At 44.9% G+C, this 21,802-nt stretch overlaps 3 protein-coding genes across 3 annotated transcripts in view; 1 reads left to right on the top strand and 2 right to left on the bottom strand.

Annotated features, from left to right (window-relative positions):
• The window catches only part of LOC120803362 (formin-like protein 13), a 32,452-nt gene extending 29,337 nt beyond the window's left edge, over positions 1-3,115 (bottom strand). The window contains exons 1-3 of the mRNA XM_040151743.1: positions 2,931-3,115; positions 1,963-2,091; positions 807-881 (exon numbers count right to left, since the gene is read on the bottom strand). Coding sequence (XP_040007677.1) covers positions 807-881; positions 1,963-2,091; positions 2,931-3,005 — 279 coding nt within the window. The 5' untranslated portion in view covers positions 3,006-3,115. The remainder of the gene's footprint in view (positions 1-806; positions 882-1,962; positions 2,092-2,930) is intronic.
• Positions 3,116-6,810: 3,695 nt separating this feature from the next.
• cd40 (CD40 molecule, TNF receptor superfamily member 5) lies at positions 6,811-12,142 on the top strand. Its single transcript, XM_040153893.1, has 9 exons — positions 6,811-6,960; positions 7,566-7,647; positions 8,766-8,888; positions 8,994-9,140; positions 9,282-9,375; positions 9,989-10,047; positions 10,588-10,683; positions 10,802-10,824; positions 11,212-12,142. The coding sequence occupies exons 1-9, from the start codon at positions 6,922-6,924 to the stop codon at positions 11,494-11,496; spliced, it is 948 nt and encodes a 315-aa protein (XP_040009827.1). The 5' UTR covers positions 6,811-6,921; the 3' UTR covers positions 11,497-12,142.
• Positions 12,143-13,633: 1,491 nt separating this feature from the next.
• Positions 13,634-15,222, bottom strand: irx7 (iroquois homeobox 7). Its single transcript, XM_040152393.1, has 2 exons — positions 14,992-15,222; positions 13,634-14,598 (listed from the first exon to the last, which is right to left on the bottom strand). Exons 1-2 carry the CDS (start codon positions 15,208-15,210, stop codon positions 13,822-13,824), a joined length of 996 nt encoding a protein of 331 aa, XP_040008327.1. The 5' UTR covers positions 15,211-15,222; the 3' UTR covers positions 13,634-13,821.
• Between the last annotated feature and the right edge of the window lie 6,580 nt (positions 15,223-21,802).

The following is a 21,802-nucleotide window of genomic DNA, read 5'->3' as shown; positions in this document are numbered from 1 at the left end:
TGTCCACCCCGTTTATGTCAACGAAGGTAGGTTATATAACAGTAAAACCTCACCTCAGTGGCACCACAAACTGCAGCCTCCAAGCTAACCATAAAGTTGAATCAACACTTCTCTAAAACGGTTTCAACAAAAAGTGAACATTATTACTTTTGTCAAGGTTGAACCTATTGCAGGACTGTTGTAGTAGACTGCATTAGTTTTAGCCAGGTGCACCTCATAAAATGAGCCAAAATGATCATATTTGAACTTCTGACATAATTTTTGGTGGTGTGTCCAGAGAGCTGTCAGTGTCGATTGGTCAGTCCGCCACTTTGGCCCGGGCTGAAAAGCTCAAGAACATGTCGGATCGATTGCTGTGAGATTTTATACTCATGTTCACGGTCCCCCGAGGATGAACCCTAAGGACTTTGGCAATCTCCTGGCTTTTTATCAATGGCCACCAATAGGTCAGAGTTTTCATTTATTTAGTGAGATATCTCAACATGTACTGGATGGGCTGCCTTTTCCTGCACTGCCACAATAGGGTTGGCATTTTTCCTTTTTAGTGAGATGTCTGGACAGCTATTAGATGTATTGCTATTAAGTTTGGTACAAACTGTTTTTTATTTTCACTCGGAACGCAGTCCAGAGCTTTGGATTATGGCCAAATACCCGCGATACTAATGACATTCCCATCAGCCTCAGCTGTACTCTGTATTTAGTGCTAATTAGGAAATATTAGCCGGAAAACACTCCGAACTAAGAAGGTGAGCGGCTGGAACATTACACCTGCTAGAGATCAATTCACCTTGTTTTGTTCGACTCACCTGAAGAACCCGCTTCTGCCACCTGTAACGGCCGTGCTTATGAACACTGAAGTTGTACTGTGTGGGTTTCTGTTCCTGCGGCCCAAAAAAACACACGTCAGACATGAACACTCGACAGGAGAATACCTCCTAACGAGCACCGGGCAGTGTCATAGCACAGCAATGTAAAAGGGTAATTGTAGGGAAAGTATTCTTCGTCCTTTGACTGTTTCCTGCTAAGGTGTAGGACAAAGGCCAACCTTCCAAATTCCTTCACCCAGTTATGTGGCCAGAGTCAGATAATACAAAACCGATCCAGCAGGGTGAGCAGCCTATTATCACAACAATGTTTAAGGGAGCAAAAGAGGAACTGTTTCCATGTCAAAGACGCAGAGAGTCTGATGAGTCATGCCCGTGTGTTGCGGAGCTGGAGGCGGGGATGAAGACTGGAGGCAACAGGGGGAACAGCTACTGTGGCTCCCTCCTAAGTTAGAAATCAGGCCTGTCGACGCCTCTAAAGCTCACAAATTAACACGCTGTATTTTTGATTGTTTTAAATTACCAGCAACGTTTGCCTTTTTTAAGGGAGTGCTGTGACTATTTCTCAACCCCGCAATTACCGAATGTCTGGCCACTTAGGAGCGGCGGACACAAGCTGTAAACAAAACACTGACATATTATCCTCCTTAAAGCTGATATGGTGAACTTTTTAGCAACCGGTTGCCCATTTGGGCATCCAGACCAACATTAGAATTCATTTAAAGCTGTGTCTCTGGCCACCAGGACAATGTAAGTCCAATATTATTGACTCTCACTATTTCTGTTTGTGTACAGATTAATACAAACAGGATACGACGCGTAGTAATAACACACAGGCGCGGCAGTAGTATTGACCTCTTCGTCTAATACTCAGCAAGAAAACAAATAAGCAACCTGTGACCATGATATTTGATAGTTGTTTGATACATTTGTAATGAAAAAAAAAAACAGCTCTTAACTCTATCAACATCATCAACACAATCCCTCTCTAAAGTTCCCCATTCTCCACAGAGTAGAAGAGGAAACTACGCCAAACTCAGACACAGGTCGACACGGAAACTCTGACTGCTGATGTGGTGACAGTTTTGGGATCACATCCGACAAGCTCCCGAGGCGGCTCGGTCTGAAATGTTGGTACCTCCTCAGCCAGGCTCTGCTGCTTGAGCAGCTGACCCCAGTCCTTCCTGGCCTGGTCCAGAGCATCTTCGACGGACAACTCGCCGCTCTTCACCTTGTTCATGATGCTCAGCTGCATCTCGTTGCTCAGCTGAAATCACAAGAACCCAGTCCATTAGAATAAAATGTGTTAATGCGGGAAGCGGTGGGCAGGTTTTCTTTCTTACTATGTCCACGTTGTATGTGAACAATTTTGGTTCATATCTCCCAAATTATGTATGATAAAGTGGCAAAATCTAGAAATTTGGTTCATTTGGTAAGCAAGGACATAATACATTACTGTAACAAAACTTTTTTTAAAAACTGTGCATCTCTTTTAGGTCTATTCACGCTCTTACACGCATCACAATACTCCGCTGATGTACTGCTGAGATGTCCTTACAGATATGCATGACGGTTGATAAGAGAAGCCAGATGAAACTGATTTTCTCTCCTTCACAAAGGGAGGGAAACCGATGACGGCGTGTGTTAGTCTCAGCTCGGTGGAACAGTAAAGAGGAACCACTGCGCCACAATTAGCATCTGTGAATCTGTCGCACACATGCTATTACAGGAACATGCTCCCTTCCTCAAATCACTAACTGTCTGTCGTGCGTCTGAGTAAAAAAGGTGCTCCTGCTGAGGGAAACTACTTACAGCAGGGAAGTCAAGTTGAATTGAGGAAGTAAAAATCGCTTGAGAGACTCCCATTCACTGTACCAAACTGTACCCTTTGCGCCCTCTTGCCTGACGGGCCTGACATCAATGAAAGTGAGAATGCTGCTCTTCTCTGGAACCAAGAACACGGTCAAGCTGTTGTTATTTAGTGACTCATCCTCGGGAGCATTGATTTCATGCTTTCATAAACATGGTAGGTTACAGCGCGGCCCTTGCTGTTAAACGAACATTCTGCTAACTTTCTCGTCTCAGCGCATTAAGCTGAAATCTTACCTTTGGCAAGTCCTCGGTGAACCTGTCCATTCTGGATAGATGGTCTTTCCTCTTTGCTCCTAAGTTTGGCATCATAATTCTTTAGCTGTCACACAAAAATCCATAGAACCATTCAATCAAAGACGCAGAGGAGGATTGCTTTGTTTTGGTTTTTTTGCCCCACAAAACTGAGAAGGAGATCCGCTCCTCTGACCTGGGGAGAAGGAAAATTGCTGTGATTTGTGTTACTTTGCTGTGACCGCCCTCTTTCAGCTCAGGTTACATTCTTCCAGGTAAAGCAGTCAGTGGCTCCTCGGCCACACCCACAGCCACACACCTCACTGCAAAATTGCAAAGATTTTCGGTCACTTTTGCACGTCTCCACATGTAGGGAAAATTCGCCTTATCTCTTGCTCACCCTCTACCGATCCAGGAGAGAGCACCAGGAAGCCTGTGGCCCCCTCACAATGCCCATAATAATACAGCACAATAGAGCAATACGATTTATAGCGCTCATTAAAAAACCTTCCCCTATTAGCCCTGCTGAGACTTCTTAATGGAGTCCTACTCAGAATGCAATTGTCTACCCGTATGAAATATGGACAGTATATACAGCATGTGTATGACAATAAGACATCGTTTTAATTTGCATTTTAAGGAAAATGCAGGCAAAGTCACAAAGTCAAACTTAAAAAGCAACAAATCGCTTTTGCAACAAAAACTTTTCAGCATATTCTTACCAAAGGTTTTCCCCCGATAAATTGGATTATAAGCCCTGTGAAGCCCTACAAAGGCAGACAGCGTTTTTCGAGCTGTTCCGATACAAAGGTCGTCATGCCTTACTTTGACCTTTTTAGGCTGATTATTTTACCCCAAAAAGATCGTGGTACCTAAAAATGCAAATCCTAATCAGAATACCTAAAAATGCAGATACTATGGTCTGCCTTTGGATAAATTTCACAGAAGGCAAAGGGGGACGTGCAACATCTGCAAACAAAATGAGCTTTCTCAGCTTTCTTGTCCATTAGAATTCATATGTGGTGTGGAAGTGAACCACGGTCCTGATTTATAAAAAGATGTATGAAGTTAAGTCAAAGCATTCATTAGTAAATGAGAATGAATCGTTTCCCACCACGTCGTGTAGCCGTCTTATAAGAGCAGCGCTGCTGTAATGAGGACGCATCTGTACTCAAGGCTGGATTGTCAACTTGGCCCCAGACCCCCAGGGCCCCCAAAAGTTCCAAGTTTACTCCATAGAGTTTGGTTCTAAATAATTTGGTTAAAGGAAATTTTGTTAGAAATTTGCAAAACCACCTGTAGAATATGACACATCATCCATGCTCCTTCTTGTGGTTTTGGTCTCGTAGAGGGACTCTTGGTTTTAAGACCTCCCCTGTTTTCGTTTTTGTTTTATTTGTTGTAAAGTGTTTTATCAAACTACTTTATTTTTTTACGACTGTCAGGTAATAAACACACACAGAAAACTTCAGAAAATTATATTCATTATCAAAACATTGGATAATTATTTCCTTTAAGAACTGATTGATTGTTTAGTGTGTAGCGTGTGTAAAATAGAGGAATAAAAATAGAGTCTTTATTCCCTGAAGCCAAACTTAACATATATTAAATTGGTTTTTTTTGTTGTTTTTTTTGACCGACCAACAGTCAAAAGCCTAAACAATCGGAGTTAAGGACTATAGAAAACTATGAAAACTAGCAAGTATTCCCATTTGAGAAGCTGGTACAAGTGAGTTTTTGGCACTTTGGCCTAAAAAAAAAAAAGCTGCCATGTATAGTGAGGCCCAACAACACATTTTGGCCCCGACCTCCCTCGGAGGCTGATCTGGGCACGTCCGTGCTTCAACCATCCGAATGAAACCAGGCCTCCTCTGTGTAGTACCAAGGTTGTTGTTCCTGTCTTTGCATGTTTGTTTGTTTTTTATGGACTGTACCTAAACTAGGCATGTGTTACACTCTGGCCTGACTCATTACTGAATGTGTGCTGTGTGAATACGTCACTTCCGTGTCCATTCCTTCCGTTTTACAGGGTGCCTTTTTAACGTGTCGACAGGGACAGCAGATGGAAATCCCTTGGAATTTCCAGCCAGGAAATGGTTATGAGAGTTGAAGAGCGTGTGCTTTTTGGGCCTGCGCCCGGTACCTGTGCCTTAACTGCACCGATACCCACGCAAGAAAAATCTGAGCAGCAGCTGGTTTGACCCTGGATGCAGCGACAACAAAACAGCCCACTAGAGCTCACTCGATCAAAATGGTCAGCGCATTTGCAGAGCTGAAGGGGGCTGGTCTGCTTACTGATGCAAGACGAGGGAGGAGCCTGTTCACCGGCAGCTTGACTATGTGGGAAAACCACCCTGTGAGAACTGCATGGGGAATCCCTTAACAATCTGGTGGGGTTTTAGTCCCTACCACAGAATGAAAGAAGGTGTGGTCACAAACCATGAAAACAATGGATTTCATCCTATTATAAGATTCATAAGAACTGATATAGGTTGTGAATAAATACATTCATTGACTTTATTTTTTTTTTCCCTGTGGAAATGCTGAGAAACATAAAATCCACATTGTTTTAGTCAACCAAGAACTTAAATGGCTGTAACAGTGGCCTAATAAAAGCTTATCATCCTTTTGAAATACAGTAGGTAGGTGGTGGAATGTGACTATGTACATTTACTCAGCGTCTGCGCTTCGGTACTTTTTTTGATGTACTTATGCCTGAATATTTGCATTTGTGCTACTTCACAGCTTCTGCCTCACGGCTTGGGAATGGAGATATCGCAGCCACTTTGCATAGTAAGATTTCCCATTCTAATCAGACAGTGGGCTTATTAAATAAAAAGGCGCTGCGGTGGATCATAGATGCCAACACAAAGTGAGGTACTCAAAATGACCTGCACCTCGGCCAGCCACAACGGTACAGAGCTGCGACGAGGGGTGAGAAGGCCCAGGCCTAGGCCCCCCACCCCCACCACCACCACCATCACACAAACTCTTTAATCACAGAATTAAACCAATGAAACCTCTTGGTCTGATGTAGTTGATTTAGATTGGTGGCCTATAGTTAAAATCCCACTTTAAAACCGAGCCGGCTCCGGGAAGCAACCGAATCTGAAGGTTACAGCGCTCACATTTATGTCAAGTCCTTCATCCGGTCCCTTTGTGGGGCTCACAGTCTCACTCCTACTGGGTTCCAGGGCTTTGTCCGGATCTCGTTAATAACAGTGTAATATCGTCTCCCCTTCTACTACTAGATATTGTAGCCCGAGAAAAACAATGGCGTAAGGCTTCACAGTGTCGCTCATTTGACATTTGAGTTATTCTGTTTCCTGCTTGAGTGAAGTTACCGAATAGTTTGAACAGGTAAACATTTCCCACAGCTGCTCACACATCAGCAATAATGCAATAATATGATATATTGTAATATGACAGTCCTCTCCTCCAAAAATGTTACTTTCGATACATGAGGTTCATTTTTGCAGGAAAGACTTCTTTTACTTATAGTTACCTATAAGAACAATTGAATGCATGTTGCAAAGTCAACTTGTGGTGGAGCCCCGACGGTAGCTCCTCCACCACTGCCGAAGCTGGCTGAATTTTCATTTTCACACCGGTATCCTACTGAAATGAACCTTCCGGTCTAAAGCAACCACATGGGTTTTTTTCTTTTTCTTTTTTTAAAATTATTATTATTATTATTTTGTTGTCGCTGGGGTATCGATACGTGAGGATAACGTGTTTTCGCCGGCTGTGGGTATTTCAGGGACCCAAAATGTGAGAAGTGAGATATGAGTTTACAGGAAATGGTCAAGAGAAGAAGAAAAAGAAGAAGAAGAAAAAAAAAAAATAATTATCTATCACACAGGAAATACCCCGCGCTCAGCTCCTCCCTTCAGGACGTTATAGGGGAAGGACGCGCGGGCTACGGCGAGACTTTGAGACCGGGAGCAGCCGCAGAGCAACAGCCCGCCGCGATTTTCCGACACAACTCGCCGAGATGCATCTGTTGCGGATGGCGACAGTGTGCGCTGTTGCGGTGAGTACGCCGGTTCGTGTGTTGCGCCGCGGACCGTCGGGCAGAGGCTGAGCTGTGGCGGCTGCGAGTCGCTCGGGTCGCGCCGTTGCTGTTCGCTTTTATTTGGGTTTTTTTTTTAAAAGTTGTGTCATTGTGCCCCCCCTCCCCGGACTGTCCTCAGGCGTGACCCACTCGCCCTCCTCGCAGATGCACACGCCGGGGCTCGACGTCTTATCAGGCGGTCGAAAGTGCTCATAAAGCCGCGGGGCTGCGCCCCGTGCACTTTCGCTTTCGATTGCCCAGCGCCAGCCGGGGAGTTTGGGGTGTGCGGGGCGCAAAGCACGGGGGGGACTCTGTCCGAATCCCGAGACCCGAGGAATAATGACGCCGAGAGCGAAAATGTCAAAGAAAGAAAGAAAGAGGGAGAGAGAGAGAGAGAGATGTGCTGCCTGCTAGTGCGTTTCTGGCTTCCTCACATGGTGGACGTTTGGGACTTTCCGACACGCCCCTTGTGGGTTTCGTTCTCAGGAAGGGAAACAACTGCCACCACCGCCGAGAAACCAGACCATTGCAGGGCCGGAGCTACGCCCCAGGCACAGTGCTTTCATGCTTCCTGTCTTTTGCAGGTGATGGCCGCCGCGCAGTCCCGTTGTGACCCACTGACTCAGTACGAGGAGAGTGGCCGCTGCTGCAAGATGTGCGGTCCAGGTACATACAGTCACTTGCTCTGCTGACTTTGTTGAATAGTGAACAAAAAAAAGTAAGAAAAAAGTTAAGATGGTGTTCTTCCTGTTCTCACCCCTGGTGCATTAGGGTTGCACTCTTACAGACACTCGCCAAGGGCACTTTGGCCACTGTCTGTCTCGTTCGCTTACCATGAAACCTGTAGCGAAATGGGCTCCCAAAAGACAAAAACGTGGACCACTGGGAGCCACTCAAGTCGTCGCGTGAACGTACGGATCCCCTCCAGCAGCTGTGCACTTATGTAGGGCATATATGAGACAAGGACGGCGAGAAGGCCGCGCATTTCGAGGCTCTTCCCTCTCTTCCTTCCCTGGTCTTGTCCGTCCCAAAGTCCACGGCACTTCGAAGTATCAGCGTAGCGTTTTGAGAAAAATGCCCCTTGTTTGACAGTTAGATGGAGAAGATCGATGCCGCTCTCGCGCCTTTCTGCTAAAATATGAGGCCACAGCCCGGTAGAGCTAAAAAGAATTAGTCGATCGGTCGGAGAGTCGAGCATCGGGAAAATAAAAGTCGGCCGTTTAGATGATCGGTTAATCGTTTAGTGAAAAAAAAATCCCAAACCTTCTCTGGCTCCAGCTTCTCAGATGAGAGGATATGCTCCTTGTCACGGTTTTATGTCGCTGAGAACCGAGCATTTCTGGGTTTTGGACTTGGGGTTGGAAACTGGGAAGTTGCAACGGCCAGAGCTTTGTTATTTTTTTGACATTTCAAACACTGATGTATTAATCAATGAATCAAAAAAAAAACAACCACAAACCCAACGACAAAAAAACGGTAGATTAAATTGGTAAATTTGGCTTTTATAGATCTTAAACAAACCCGATGTAATGTGCTAATTAATGAGCTTCAGATCCGCTGCTGGGCGGAGTTCGTTCCCCTTTGGGCAGAGGCAGCGGCGTCCATCTTTTCGTCTTAACAACAAAGACGTGTTCCGCAGCGCAGCGTATCCCCCCAGCTGTTTGTGAAACTATTCCTTTAAGACACCCGTTCCCATAGGCTACATACGCCGGAGACGAATAACACACTGCAAGAGTACGGCACATTTTAGTATGACGCGTCACTGTGTTTTGTTTTTTCTTCAGGCACCAGGATGTCCGGACGTGGCACTTGTCTGGACCCTCAGTGCAAAGAGTGTGGGGAGAACGAATATCAGGACAAATTCACAACTGAGGAGAAGTGTCAGCTGCAGCCGTACTGCGACACAAGTAAGACCCCGTGACAAGCGACACAGAACCGTTCCTGCACGGATATCGATAGACTCCCGTTCGGGGCTTCGCGTAACTCGCAACCCGTGTCCATGCCTCTTTCAGACAAGAACTTCCAGTATGTTGCCGGCGAGAGCAAGAAGATACGAAAGACCTGCACGTGCGCGCCGGGATTCCACTGCTCCAGCGCGGCCTGCATAACCTGCGTGCCGCACACAGTCTGTAAACCAGGCCACGGGGCTCAATCCATAGGTACGACACAGTGAACCGTTATTCCACACTAAGTGTAAGAAATGGTCAGATTTGTTTGGGCAATGCGATGAATCTCTTTTATTTTTAGTTATTTATTTACCTATTCATTTATTTTTTTTGGCTATCGCGCTTGGCTTTCAGGCAATCATACGCACGACACGGTGTGTCAGACATGCCCTAAAGGCACATTTTCCAAAGAGAGCTCATGGGAAAGTGTCTGTAAGAAATGGACGGAGTAAGTACAGGAACTCTTAATACTTTTACATATGAAATGAGATAGCAGCACTCCAAAAAATTCCAATACTGAGGCCTCGGTCTAGCATTTTTTTTTTGGGCCTGGACTTTTTGGTGAATAAGCCTCACTTACTTACCTTACTACTTTTATTCCCAGGCGTGTTTCAGAGATATACATGAACACGAAAGTTACGTTTCCCTGCTTCGGTCTTGTCTCGCGATGTGCCTGAATGGTTTTGATGAGTACGAAAAACAATGCGATTCACGGGCTGTAGCCCCAACGGTCGATTTTTTTTTTTTTATTTTTTTTTTTCTCGAGCAAACACGTTCACCGTCATCAAAAGGCCAGATGAGGGGAACATGTCTTGGATGGACGGTGACTGAGCCCTCGCAGACTTGCAGAATCTATGCCTGGGAGTTTGGAAGCTGTTGCGGCTTTTACTAGCTCAAAACCTTATATGCGGATTTTCCTTTCGTTTGTCGCCAGCCTGTGTGAACCAGAATTATGTGTTTCATTCTTTAATGCTAACGTGCTTTTTTTTTCTTTTTCTAAAAAAGCCAGGAATTCTCCTCTCACACTGTGAAATTTATTTTATTTTACTTTTTGTTTGCAGATGTGGGGAGGGATACCATATTAAACACAGCGGAACAGACACATCTGACAACACCTGCGGTGAGTTCTGTGTAGGAGGATGAGGTGTCAAAGTTTTCTCACTTGTAGCTCTGATGCCAATCTGCAGCTGTGTTTCTTCCTCAAAATGAAACTATGGAGGTGATGAGAAGGTGCATCTCATAAATCAATGCCGGTCTGTGGTTTGGAGCGTGGGACTGACACCTTTCACTCACACACAATTTATACTTCATTAGTGTGTTAACTCCACTGTGATTTTAATGGCCAAAGAGTCACTTTTGTCATATTCAAAAGCCAGTGTGGACCGAAAAACCTCTTCCCCTTTTCTCCACACCCCCTTATTTCGTGCTTCCTCTGCTAAAATTCAAATGTAGCAGTTAAGGAGGTTTTTTTTCCGTTAACCTGTTTCCTGTTGTGCAGGACATTTACTGAGATTTCTGTATTCTTGTGAATAATATTCTCGTATTCTATTCAAATGATCTAATTATGGTTTATTATTTGGAGATTATAAACAGTGATTGTGTTTGTTTTAGACCGCTGGAAGGATCTAATATTTTCCTCTCTCTTTCTCTTTTCTTGCAGAGGAAACTTCACGGCAGCATACAGTTTTGATCGCGCTTATTTCTGTATTTGTTTTAGCAGTTGTTGTCGCTGGATTGATATTTTGTCAGTGCAGAGGTACGCCCCTCTCTAGATGCTCTCTTTCACACTAGGTTCAATGAGTTAAAGTTTCAGTAATCCCCTTACTGTGCTCATGCTCTCTCGTCTCTTCTTCCTTTTGCGTCGGGTAAACCAGGAGATGCCAAACGAAAGTTAAAGGTGAATGGGATTTTCTTTTACGCTTTGTTGACTCGCTCATAATCAAGTAACCAAGTAACGTCCTGTAAACAATTCAAATTATTGCAGCTAATGTTGACATTTCCTGGGAATGATTGTATCTAGAAATTGTATCTTTACTCTCCCACCCCTAGTCTCTTTTTGCTTTGCACGCTTTGAGGGAATAGTTCAGCATTTTGTGGAAATACGTTCATTTGCCTTCTTGCAAAGAGTTAGTTGAGACAATTGATACCAGTTTTACATCTGTATGCTAAATATAAAGCTACAAGGAGTGGGCGATTAGCTTAGCTTTACATAAAGACTCCATTCTCCCAACTGACACTCTAATGTTCTGTACTTCTACATATTAACACTATTTCGCTCTTGCAGGACTGCGTTCAGTCATGTCGCGGCGAAAGACTGGAGCTGCAGAACGAAAACCCACTGATAGCGCCCCCAGTCGACGATGCCGAAAAAGAGCTCATGTTTCCCGAGCAGCAGTCCTCGCAGGAAGAGGGTGGTACGAGGACACCGGAGGAAAACGAGGATGAGCTAAGCGAGGAGATTTCCGCAGGCGTTATTCTCACTGACAACGGAAACTACGTGACGCAGGAGAAGGGGAAAACAGAAATCCTCTCCCGACAGGAATCAGAAACGCAAACGTTTGCAGACTGAAGATGGCCTAAGATCCTCCCTCTCAACGGCGTGCGATCACCTCCGCCCTAGGAGGCTGTTGTGTATGTTTATTTGTCGGCAGGATTACGCAAAAACCACGGAGCCGAGTTGCACCAGACTTGGTGGAGGGACGGGGGCCTGGCCCCAGCGAAGGACCCGTTAAACTTTGGTGTGGATCCGGTCGAGGCGGCGTTCCTTAACTTTGAGAGAGAGAGGGAATTTTTTTGACGCTTCTGTCAATATTCGGCCTTGGTGGACGTATACGCTCTAATGAGTGCCATCATAGTTATGAATGTAACCTGTTGTCCCTCGTATTTCACTTGCACGTAATTCTCCTCACCTAAAGATGTATACATTTGCCTGAAGTTTTAACATTAAAGTTTAAATCACGCTGAAACGATGTAGTTGTAGTGTAACAACAATATTAGAAGAGCACAGGATACTATATGACTACTAGTTGCGACCTTGGTAGCATTTTCTTCTCAGAAGTTGTGAGCTGTTTTCACTGTTTGTTTATATTGTATTGTGATGTAGTCAACAACTTTATTTTCAGCCTGTACACAAGATTTCTGTTCATATATAGATATTGTACAAAAGTGTGTGACTGTGGAAATTGTAATTAAAAAAGCTTTTGCATTAAAATGAGTTCCAGTTGATTTTTAAACTGGAGTGTTTATTTTTTCCTGCAGTTGGTCAGTGTATCCGTGTATTGCATTTATTTATCTTTTTAACACTCTGACACGGTGACCCCCACCTCAAGCAAACACGAGACAGTTCCCATAAAGCTTTGGGGGGGTTGAGCAGGAAGTGTAATGTTGCCTGTGGCTTCAGCGAGTCATCCTGTGGTCCACGGGTCGAGCCCCCTTAATTTAGCCTTTGTTTGTTTCAATTTGGGCAACCTGGCACCATCAAAAATAAGCCGAATTAGCTACAAGCGATTCCTATTTTGGATTATACCCACGAATGTACCGACAACTGTCACTGGGTTATTTAAACACGGAGGAAATCCTTAAAACGTGAAGAATCTCAGGCGAGTTCTGGAGCTGCAAGGCGCGTCCCTTCCCCGCGGAAGTCTGAGCGGATTTATGGGCGTCGAAACCGGGAAAGCGTAAGTCACGGCCAATCTAAACGTGTGTGTGTGTGTGTGTGTGTGTGTGTTTTGATTACGCGCGCCAGACTACACTGGCTATTACCGGTGTTTCTTAGAAACAATCCGTGCACCTGCCCCCTCCCGGTCTAATGGAGTCGGCCGTGCTGTAGTTACTCTTGGTTTCCTCGGGGGGGTGCTACAGGGCTTCACCAAAGACTGCTGAACGTCCACCCGCTCGAGTAGAAGTACTTCGAGGCTGAAACCGAGTCTTGTGAGTCATTGGAAAAGCGCCCGCGGGAAAGGTCCGTATCAAGACCGAGACGCGGTTTCACGCGGTTGTCCTCGACGTTTTAAGGGTTCGAGGCGTCGGCCGCGAGAAAGGGGGGCCCCGGGCAGGAGCTCCTCTGCTACTGCGCTTGTCCCTCTTTGTAAGGGGCTTTGAGGCCAGGAGCCCTTTCCCACCACCCGCGGATTAACGGAGGCGCGGCCCTTTTTGAATTTACACGGAAACCCTGGGCGCTCGACCGAGGAGGGCCCCCTTTGGCAGACGCAGACGCAGACGCAGACGCAGGACTAACGCCTCCACAGGATCAGTCCAGTCAGAGAATACGGGAATCCCATGCTTGTGGGGGAGACGGCGGCTAAAAAGGAACTCCCAACATCACTTTGCTTTTTTTTTTCTTTTTTTTTTTGCTCTGAGGTCTAAAATTTTTTTTTTTTTTAATGTTTAAACGTCAAGGATTACTCAGCCCAAGGCCTGTTTGGGAAGATCCACTAGACCTGGACTCTCTCTGCACTCATCACACTTAATACCGGTACTGAAAGAAGATGTTGCCCTCCGTGCCAGGCCCGAACTGCTTTTGAGTTACTTCTACAAGGAGAGAGGGAAATACAGCCGAGGGTGGCTTAGATCCCCCATGCATGCAGAGTATGTTGCCTGATTGTGGCGTCAGATTCAAGTCCGGATCAGCACAACAGGTCGGAATCTCGCTGGAAGCTGGACTTTATTTAAGCAAAAATATTTCTTCGTGATTAGACAAAGGGGAAAAAAAAACATAATTTACAAGGTCGGTGGTGGAAAAATACATCTACATTTATTTACAGTGACACAGCAATGTTAAGTCTTTGGTCTCAAAACAGATTTTCATTTCGTGGCGAGGTTCAGGAGATCCCTGAAAGATTAAAGTGCAAAAGGTGTGGAAAAAAAAGTCTCTAGTCTGCGTCTAAACACCCGCTTAGACGATTTCGTGAGTGGTATAACACGAGGGAACAAACAGTCCGGTTCTCGAAGCCCAGTCAGCCCACAGCTTTCCGGCCGGGTGGTAAATATTGTCCAGGGGTTTCTTCACAGTCTCTGAGGTGGCGGTCTCCGCCAAAGACCAGATTTTGGGTTTCTGGCCGGAGATGTTTTCTTTGCCCTCCAAGGCGGATGGCGTGTGATCGGAGTCACTTGTTTCAACTTTCGTGCCAAGTGCAACCTCTCTGTCTTCGTGCTGGCGGCTCGGCTGCTGCGGCGGCATCTCCAGGCGCGCGTCCGAGGGCGCTGAGCTCTCCAGCGCGCCCTGGACGTGCCCGCCGGCGTCCGTGCGGTCAGCCTGAGGCTCTGCCTCATCCCGCTCATCCAAGTGGCATTTCTGCAGGGGGCTGTCGTCGTCGTCGCTCTCGCCCTCCTGCTCCTCATCCTCCTCGTCTGACTTCGCCTTAGACGCCCAGCTGACCCTGTTCTCCTTCTTCAGGCGTCGCCTGGCGTTGGCGAACCAGGTGGAGACCTGCGTCAGGCTCATTTTGGTGATGATGGCGAGCATGATCTTCTCGCCCTTGGTCGGATACGGGTTCTTCAGGTGCTCGTTCAGCCAGGCCTTGAGCGCCCCGGTGCTCTCTCGCGTGGCCACCTTGGTGACCCTACCGGGATCCTCGGCTGCTCCCGGACGGTAGGGCGCGTAGAAGGGCCCCCCGCGGCCCAGAAGCGCGTGGTGGTAGGGAGAGGCGGCCTTCAAGTCGAAACTGTTGCTCTGGAGAAATGAAGAGAAGAAACGTCAGAGCAAGCCAAAGAATTTCACTCGTGCGCAATTACGCACGGAGTTGGCGGCCCAGCGCGCACAACTCAATGAGTGATTTAGAGACCGAAATTTAAAGGAGAGGGAATTCCCCGGAACACATTTCCATACGTTCGGAGAGTTTTTTATTTATTTATTTATTTTGGTAGGCTAACAAAGCTTAAGCACAACTCAGTATGTGAGGGTCAGATCTTGAAGATGTTGATGCATTTCCTGAAAATTTGTAGTTGTTCAGCTACTCAACATCAGAGTTTACCCCCTCCCCTTTTTGGATAAAAGTCGGTTGCACTGATTACCCAGGAAGAATTCGAGCTTTACTGTAAATGACTCTGCGAAGGATCAACTCACCATTTGTGCGATGTGCCTGTGGTGCGGATACGGGATAAAGTTGTATCCCTGTAGTCCCGAGTATGTAATGGGAACCCCGGCTGCCATCGCGGCCAGATGCTGAGCCTGCTGCTGTTGCACGCCCGGCGGGCACCCCAGCACTGGGATCTGATATCCGGTCGGCATGCTGATGTTCCTCTCCAAGAAGAAGTTGCCGAATCCCGTCTGCGATGCGGGCATCTTTCCTGCGTCCCAGCTATTTCGGATTTGAGTGGCAGTTCCAACGCCCTGCATCTATTTATATACGCCCGGCTGCCAGCGTATGTGTGCGCAGGGGGAGGAGAGGGAGGAGAGAGAGAGAGGGGGGAGGCGGCGGGGGGGGGGGGGGTCCCACTGGTATTGACTGACAGCCACGTTCAAAGGACCTGCAGCTTTCACTGGCAATAAATCCCATCAAAGAAGCCCTCCGCTGTTCCTTTTAGCGTTTTCGCGGAGAGGCTAAATATGTGCTACTTACCGCAACACGGGGACTTCGGGGGAGAACCGAGGTTTCAATTCAAATGCAACCTTTTCTTTGGAGAAGTGAATAAAAGACCCACGGACCGAACCATCAGCTCCAAGTTACAAACAAACGTCTCATATTTTTCTCATTACAATTTTGATAACAGCACAATATATATATATATATCTTTTTTTTTTTTTTTTCTTTTTTGGGATTTAAAAGCTCATAAACAACAGGCTGAAACTATGCAACATTTAACACGACAATACCAAGCATCGTGTAGAGCGAAATAATGTTCCCCATTTTTATGTATTTTGTTTTTGTTTTTGTTTGTTTTTTTGTTTTTTTTCTTGTTTGCATTGTATTGGATTTCACGACACGGACGCTTCAACCGGTCTGGTGCAGTTTTCACGAGGAACACTTCTCTCGCGTCTGGCACTGATCGGCGGAGAGATTAAGAAAACGACCTGAATTCAGTTAACAACATCCCGCCAGTCTGCGCTGTCGCTTCTGGTACTTCGTCACCCGCAGACCTGCACTTTTTGTGAATTGAATTAACCGGCTCAGTAGCATTAAATCACGCCAATAAACACACGAAGTGGGGTTTTTGATTTTACGCACGCGTAAAAATGGCACAGGAAGGATTTGCTCCTTTCCCGGTAGTTCCTTGATTAAATAATTAATAAAATGAATATAACAGCTGTCATTCAGCCTCTCAAGCCTCAGAACCACGGGCTACCTTTTTTTTATTGGTTAATTTATTGACCGAACCACAACAAACTGCCCTTTTACACGTCGGATGGCATTGTTTTGAGTGAAGGGCGACGTTTCAATGGCCCTAATTAAACTAGGTTAAGTGAAACAGGTGTTGACTAATGTATATGATAATTGTGAGATAACAGATGCTAATGTCTGTGTGTGTGTGTGTGTGGGGGGGGTGTTAGAGATAAGAGGGCAAGATTACACTTCTTATTCCACTGCCCCCCCCCCTTCATGTCCTTCAAAAGAGCCACCGTTAAGCTCGGTGTTGGTGTTCAAAGGCGCACACCTCTCTCATCTCGCATCATTTTGATTATTATATTCACAGCACTAAGAGGTTGTAGTGTCGGTGGTGGTAGCGGTGGCACTTTTATTAAGAGACAGTGGTGCGCCGGGTATTAAAGAAGGCTCAAAGCATGCGGGGCTGATACTTCAGGACACTTGCGAAAATGCTCCGTTTAAAACCTTCTCATTTTAAAGTGATGATCCTTAACTATGTTTCAGTTTTGATCGTTCTTCCGTCTTTTGGTTGTTTTTATTCAAAATGCAGACTCCACATGTCCGATTTTACATTTGAATTGCTGTGATCTGTAACCCTCCATATGGCTCATGACAACTGTTTGTATTTACTCTATTACTCCTTCGACTCAATATGTTTATTTTTGCTTTTGATGATTGGTTGTCTTTTATATATTTTTATATATATATAGATATATATATATATATATAGATATCTATATATCTATATATATATCTATATAGATATATATATATAGATATATATAGATATAGATATATAGATATAGATATAGATATATATCTAGATATAGATATATTTATTTATTTTTTCATAATTAATTTGAAACAGTTGAGGAAGAACTGAACTTGCAGATGTAATAGGAAGCGATAGCGGCTAATGCAAAGTAATGTTTTGATTCCCTTGTTGAGGCAAATGAATGCTTTCTTTCCAGTTTATTAGGTACAGCCCGCTGTCTAGAGCAGCGGTCCTGCAGTAAATTTCTACCTTCATGAAGCTTTCCCTGTTCAGTGCTTGTTGAAGCTGTTGTTGACAAGTGTGGTATCGACTTGATGGTCATTTTGAAGAAGTTGCATTAATGTACTTTAATGCGTCTGTGTGTAAGCTGTAGAGCGGCGGATGAGACACACTGACAAAAAACAAATTGGATTGATAGATCTGGGAATGGAATATCTCCCTGGTCTCAGCTTTGTTGTTTACAGAAAGAGAGAGTTGTGCAGATAAAAACAATTTCTACCATTAAACATTAGCACATTATTTACCAGTTTGAATTACATTTTGCTGCTGATACTTTGGTACGTTCTGCACTTTACAGGACTTTTACTTGTAATGGAGTATTTTTACCATTCGGTATCGATACTGTTACTTAAGTTCTGAAATCTTCTTCCATCTCTGTTAATGCAAAGCACGTTTTCCTCTCACTTGAAGATTTCTGTTCCTTCTGTACAAAAAAACCCCACTTCATCTTCTGAACTGATTGACTGACTGGGGAACTGGTTTCCTTGAGGTCTTTGTCTATTTTCATCTACATCCTGGATTCATCATGGCCAAAAGTGTTTTTTTTTTTTTGTTTTGTTTGTTTTTTCAGTGATGTGAATACTATCATATTTTAAATACAGCGTCAGAGTCCTTAGTAGTGCTTCTGGAGTAAATGCTGCTGGCTACAGATGAATTGATTTGTTGATTTAGGCGATCGACAGAAAATAACTAGCAACTATATAGATTAAAAAAAAAAAAAAAATCTTTTCAGTTGTTTTTCTGGGGAAAATATTGAAAATAATGCTTCACATTCTCAGCCTCCGGCCTCTCAAATGGCAGGATTTGCTGCCTCTGCTTGTCATATGTAATAATAAACTGAATAACTCTGGGTTTTGGAATTTGGTCAAACAAAACAAGACATTTGATTTTATCCTTTTTGAGGTATTTCTAATATTTTGTTACATAATTGCGGGCAGACTGGTGTATAATCACTGGCCCAAATGGAAAGAGAGAGAAATACTGGGGGAAGCCACAGAAAAAGGAAAAAAAAAAGGTGGAGGGAAAGGAGGAATTTATTTGGGTGAGGTCCACGGAGCCTAAAGCAAATTTGTACAAGAGCAACAATGGGCCGACTAGAGTGCAAAGAGAAGAAAGCTTATGGCATCAGTAGTCTACATCTCACAACACAAACAGCTCAGGGCAGCAGCTTTTGTCCCTCTTCTAGAACCTCTTTTCATTCTCTTCCTCTTTTGGCGGCTCCGCCACAATGCAGGTGTTGGTCTTGCTCCGACAGGTCGAGTTTGTGCTGTTTGCTATTAGGATGTCAGTCGTTTACAGGAGAGAAAAAAAGTGACCAAATGGAAGACGATTGTCCTCAGGAACCCAAAGAGATACAATACAAGATAGCAGAGAGGATGAAATAATCCTTATCCCTGATAACGCCTGAGTCATTCCTCTGTATTGAAACTGTACTTTCATATCTTCCTTTATCTCCCACATCATAACTCACTAAACGGACTGTTAACTGAAGTTAAGTAAGGCCCCGGTTTTGAAAAAAATGCAGAACGACGGCGCAAGGGGGCTAATGAGGAGGTCAGGACAATAGGTTTAGGTGTGACCTCAACCGCGGGCCGTCCCCTGCCTGCGAGCTGACAAAGGGACTAAACATGCAATTAGAATAGGTCATAGGTAGGTGTGAACGAGACAACAAAAGCCTAAAGAGAATCCACAGAATCCTCAACACCTATTGCTTGTTAGTTTATTTTTACAGCACTCGATACTGAAAGGGGAGAAAGCTGTCAGACACTCATAAAAAGAACTAGAATTATATTCAGTTTAAGTATATCGGAGTGGATACAACTACATGAAGAGATGAAAATTGAGCATTTGAAATACTTTTTTATTCATAGTGTTTAAATGGAACCAATGAAGAAAAAAGAAAAAACAGAAAAAAATATTCAAATAAAGAAAAATTTACATCGAGCAAACCGTAGTTCCAATTGACAACCAGTATATAATGGTCCCCAAGCAGAACTCCAATTTTCCTCCCTAATGGGATTTTCCTGGGGGACCAACACAAATGGGGAGATGTAAGCAAAGTGTGAATGTTATCAAGCTATCCCACCTCTTTACTATCAGACCCCTCTTCCCAGACCCCCTTCCACTCATTGTCCTTTGTCATTACTCTTATCTGGACCACTCTATCATTCTTTCAAAATAGTAGTGGCGCTCAAACCGCTTGCAAATGTAAGTATGTCTTTGTTTAGGGCCGGGCAGTGGCCCGCCTCCCAGCTCCCTCCTGGGTGCAGCCTGATTGACGGCCCTCCACTGGGTGAGTGACAGGCGGCGTTGGTTGGGTCGTGACGGCCGGCGCGACAGCTGCCGCTGCCGCCGCCGCTGCCGGTGTTTCCCTGTGTCGGGTCCCGGTGGGTGGGATGGGCGCCTGCACCCCGGGATCCCTCAGCTAGAGGCCAGGCCCAGTGTGCCGGAGCTCGGTCAGAGCAGCTCCACGGTGTGCTCGTTAGATCGCTGCACCCCGGTTCTCCACCTCAGCTGCTGGTCTTTTCCTGAACATGTGCAGAGCAGAAGGGCCCTCGCTCAGGACACTGCCCTTTGGATTATCTCTGAGAGTTACACCAGCAGTTCCCGAGAACTAAGTTTAATGAATAATTCTTTCAAGATTTCCCATATTGTAATTTTGCTTTTTAGGTTTATTCCGTATCCTTCCTCTGTTGATCTTTGTCGGTTGTTAAGCCCTTTGAGGCAAATGTGTGATTTTGTGATTCTGGGCCATATGAATACCATTGACTCGACTTGACATGTACGGTATCTTTCTAATGAAATTCAGGTTTTTTTCTTTCTACCCTATTAATACTATACATAATATTATCATATTATATTTTGCTGGACCCCGTTTTTCCACCTCAGTTTCCCCGTGCACATTTTTTCCTGCCCAGGATGCTGGCGTAGGGTTTAATCTGAGTTTAACACCAGCAATGTCTTCATCGAGAACAAGAAACTTTAATGAAAAGTGATTGCATACTGTACACCTTTCATCAATTTTTCTTTTTTTCTTTTTGAAAACAAAGTTTTACGAGTAGCGTTTAATTTAGAAACCGAAGTGCATGCATCTATCATTTTCTCTCTATGGCCTCACAGAGAGCAGCTAATGAGGTTATTGGGCATCTGTGACGTGACATCTACATTTTGGCCTATTTGTGAAACAATGGTAACAAGGAAGCCAGGGACATTGGGCTCCGTGTTTTCCAACTCAAAATAACAAAGCCAAGCAGCCGCTGGTGGGAGGCTGTGCTCTCATGGAAATGAGCAACCGAACCAACAATGTAGCGCCTAATCTCTTCAGAGAGAGGAATCAGTTACACAGCAGTATGCACCCCTCAATGCTTTTCATTAGAGTCAGCCTGCTATTGAAACACTCGCTCCACCCCCCCCCCCACAAACACACACATACATGAGTGCACGCACACACACACACACACACACACACACAACCCTCGTGTGTAGCTACAGGCCCCGCTCATACATGCACTAGATACAAGGTAGCCCCCCAACAACAGAAGGGGTGAAATAAGTGGGGCAGAGGGTGGTATGGGGGTGCGAGGCCTCAAAGCAGCGGATTAGAGTTAATGTGCCCTCCCCGGGTTATAATCTCCTCAGAGGGGGACTTTGTTTGAGGGGCTTGAGGGCAGTAAGATAAGTATCTATTACAGAAACTCCCTCTTATCCCCCCCCCCCAACATCCCCGCTTCAAAAATGAAGCACAAAAACACTTGCCTCTGTTCCCCTCTGTGTTGTGTGATATCCAAGACCCAAAAGCAAGTGATGCCCTTTTCAGCTAATCAGGAATTAAGGTCTAAAGCCGTATGGAGAGTTAGCAGGGCCCATATTTACTCCATCTGTAGCCCACAAAGTCAGGTAGTTAAAGAAAGATCAAAGGCAGCTTAAAAAAACTCTGGTTATTCTATAGAAAGGGGGGAGGAAAAAAAAAAAAAAAAAAAAAAGCATTATCGCAAGTTGTTGTTCTTCTGTGTTTGGTATAAAGAGCTGGGGTGTGAGCAGCCGAGCCACTCCAGTCCAGAGATGGGAGTTTTCACGTAGATCCAGTCTAACAGTGGAGTAGACACACAACAGCTTATTACTGTGTTCAAAGTGAACAATTCAGGCACCAAAAAAAAAACAGTCCGAGCTGCAGAAAATACAGGCGAACAGTTTGCTATAAAATACAGTTTAATACCAAAATATCTTCATTGTATAAATATTGTGCAAAAGATGTAATGGAGGCTGGTTCTTTAGATTACATGATGAGCATCTTCCACAACAAATAAAAATGACGAACAATACAAAAGCCCTTTTAAAACCAATCGGCGGTATAATCATGAAGACGCTGAATCGCACAGCAACAGTGCACATGTCGATTGCAAAGGTTAAAATCACACTCGGCCACACTGGGGGCGGTAGACAAAATGAAATACAATCGGTTTTCAGAGGAAACTTAATCCAGTAACAGAGCTGCGAAAAAAAAGCCAGATTGCCTG

Source organism: Xiphias gladius, chromosome 18 (genome assembly GCF_016859285.1).
Source record: "Xiphias gladius isolate SHS-SW01 ecotype Sanya breed wild chromosome 18, ASM1685928v1, whole genome shotgun sequence".
In the NCBI taxonomy this organism is placed as follows: Eukaryota; Metazoa; Chordata; class Actinopteri; order Istiophoriformes; family Xiphiidae; genus Xiphias; species Xiphias gladius.
Note: the sequence above shows the minus strand (reverse complement) of the source record. Positions and strands in the feature narration are given on the sequence as shown.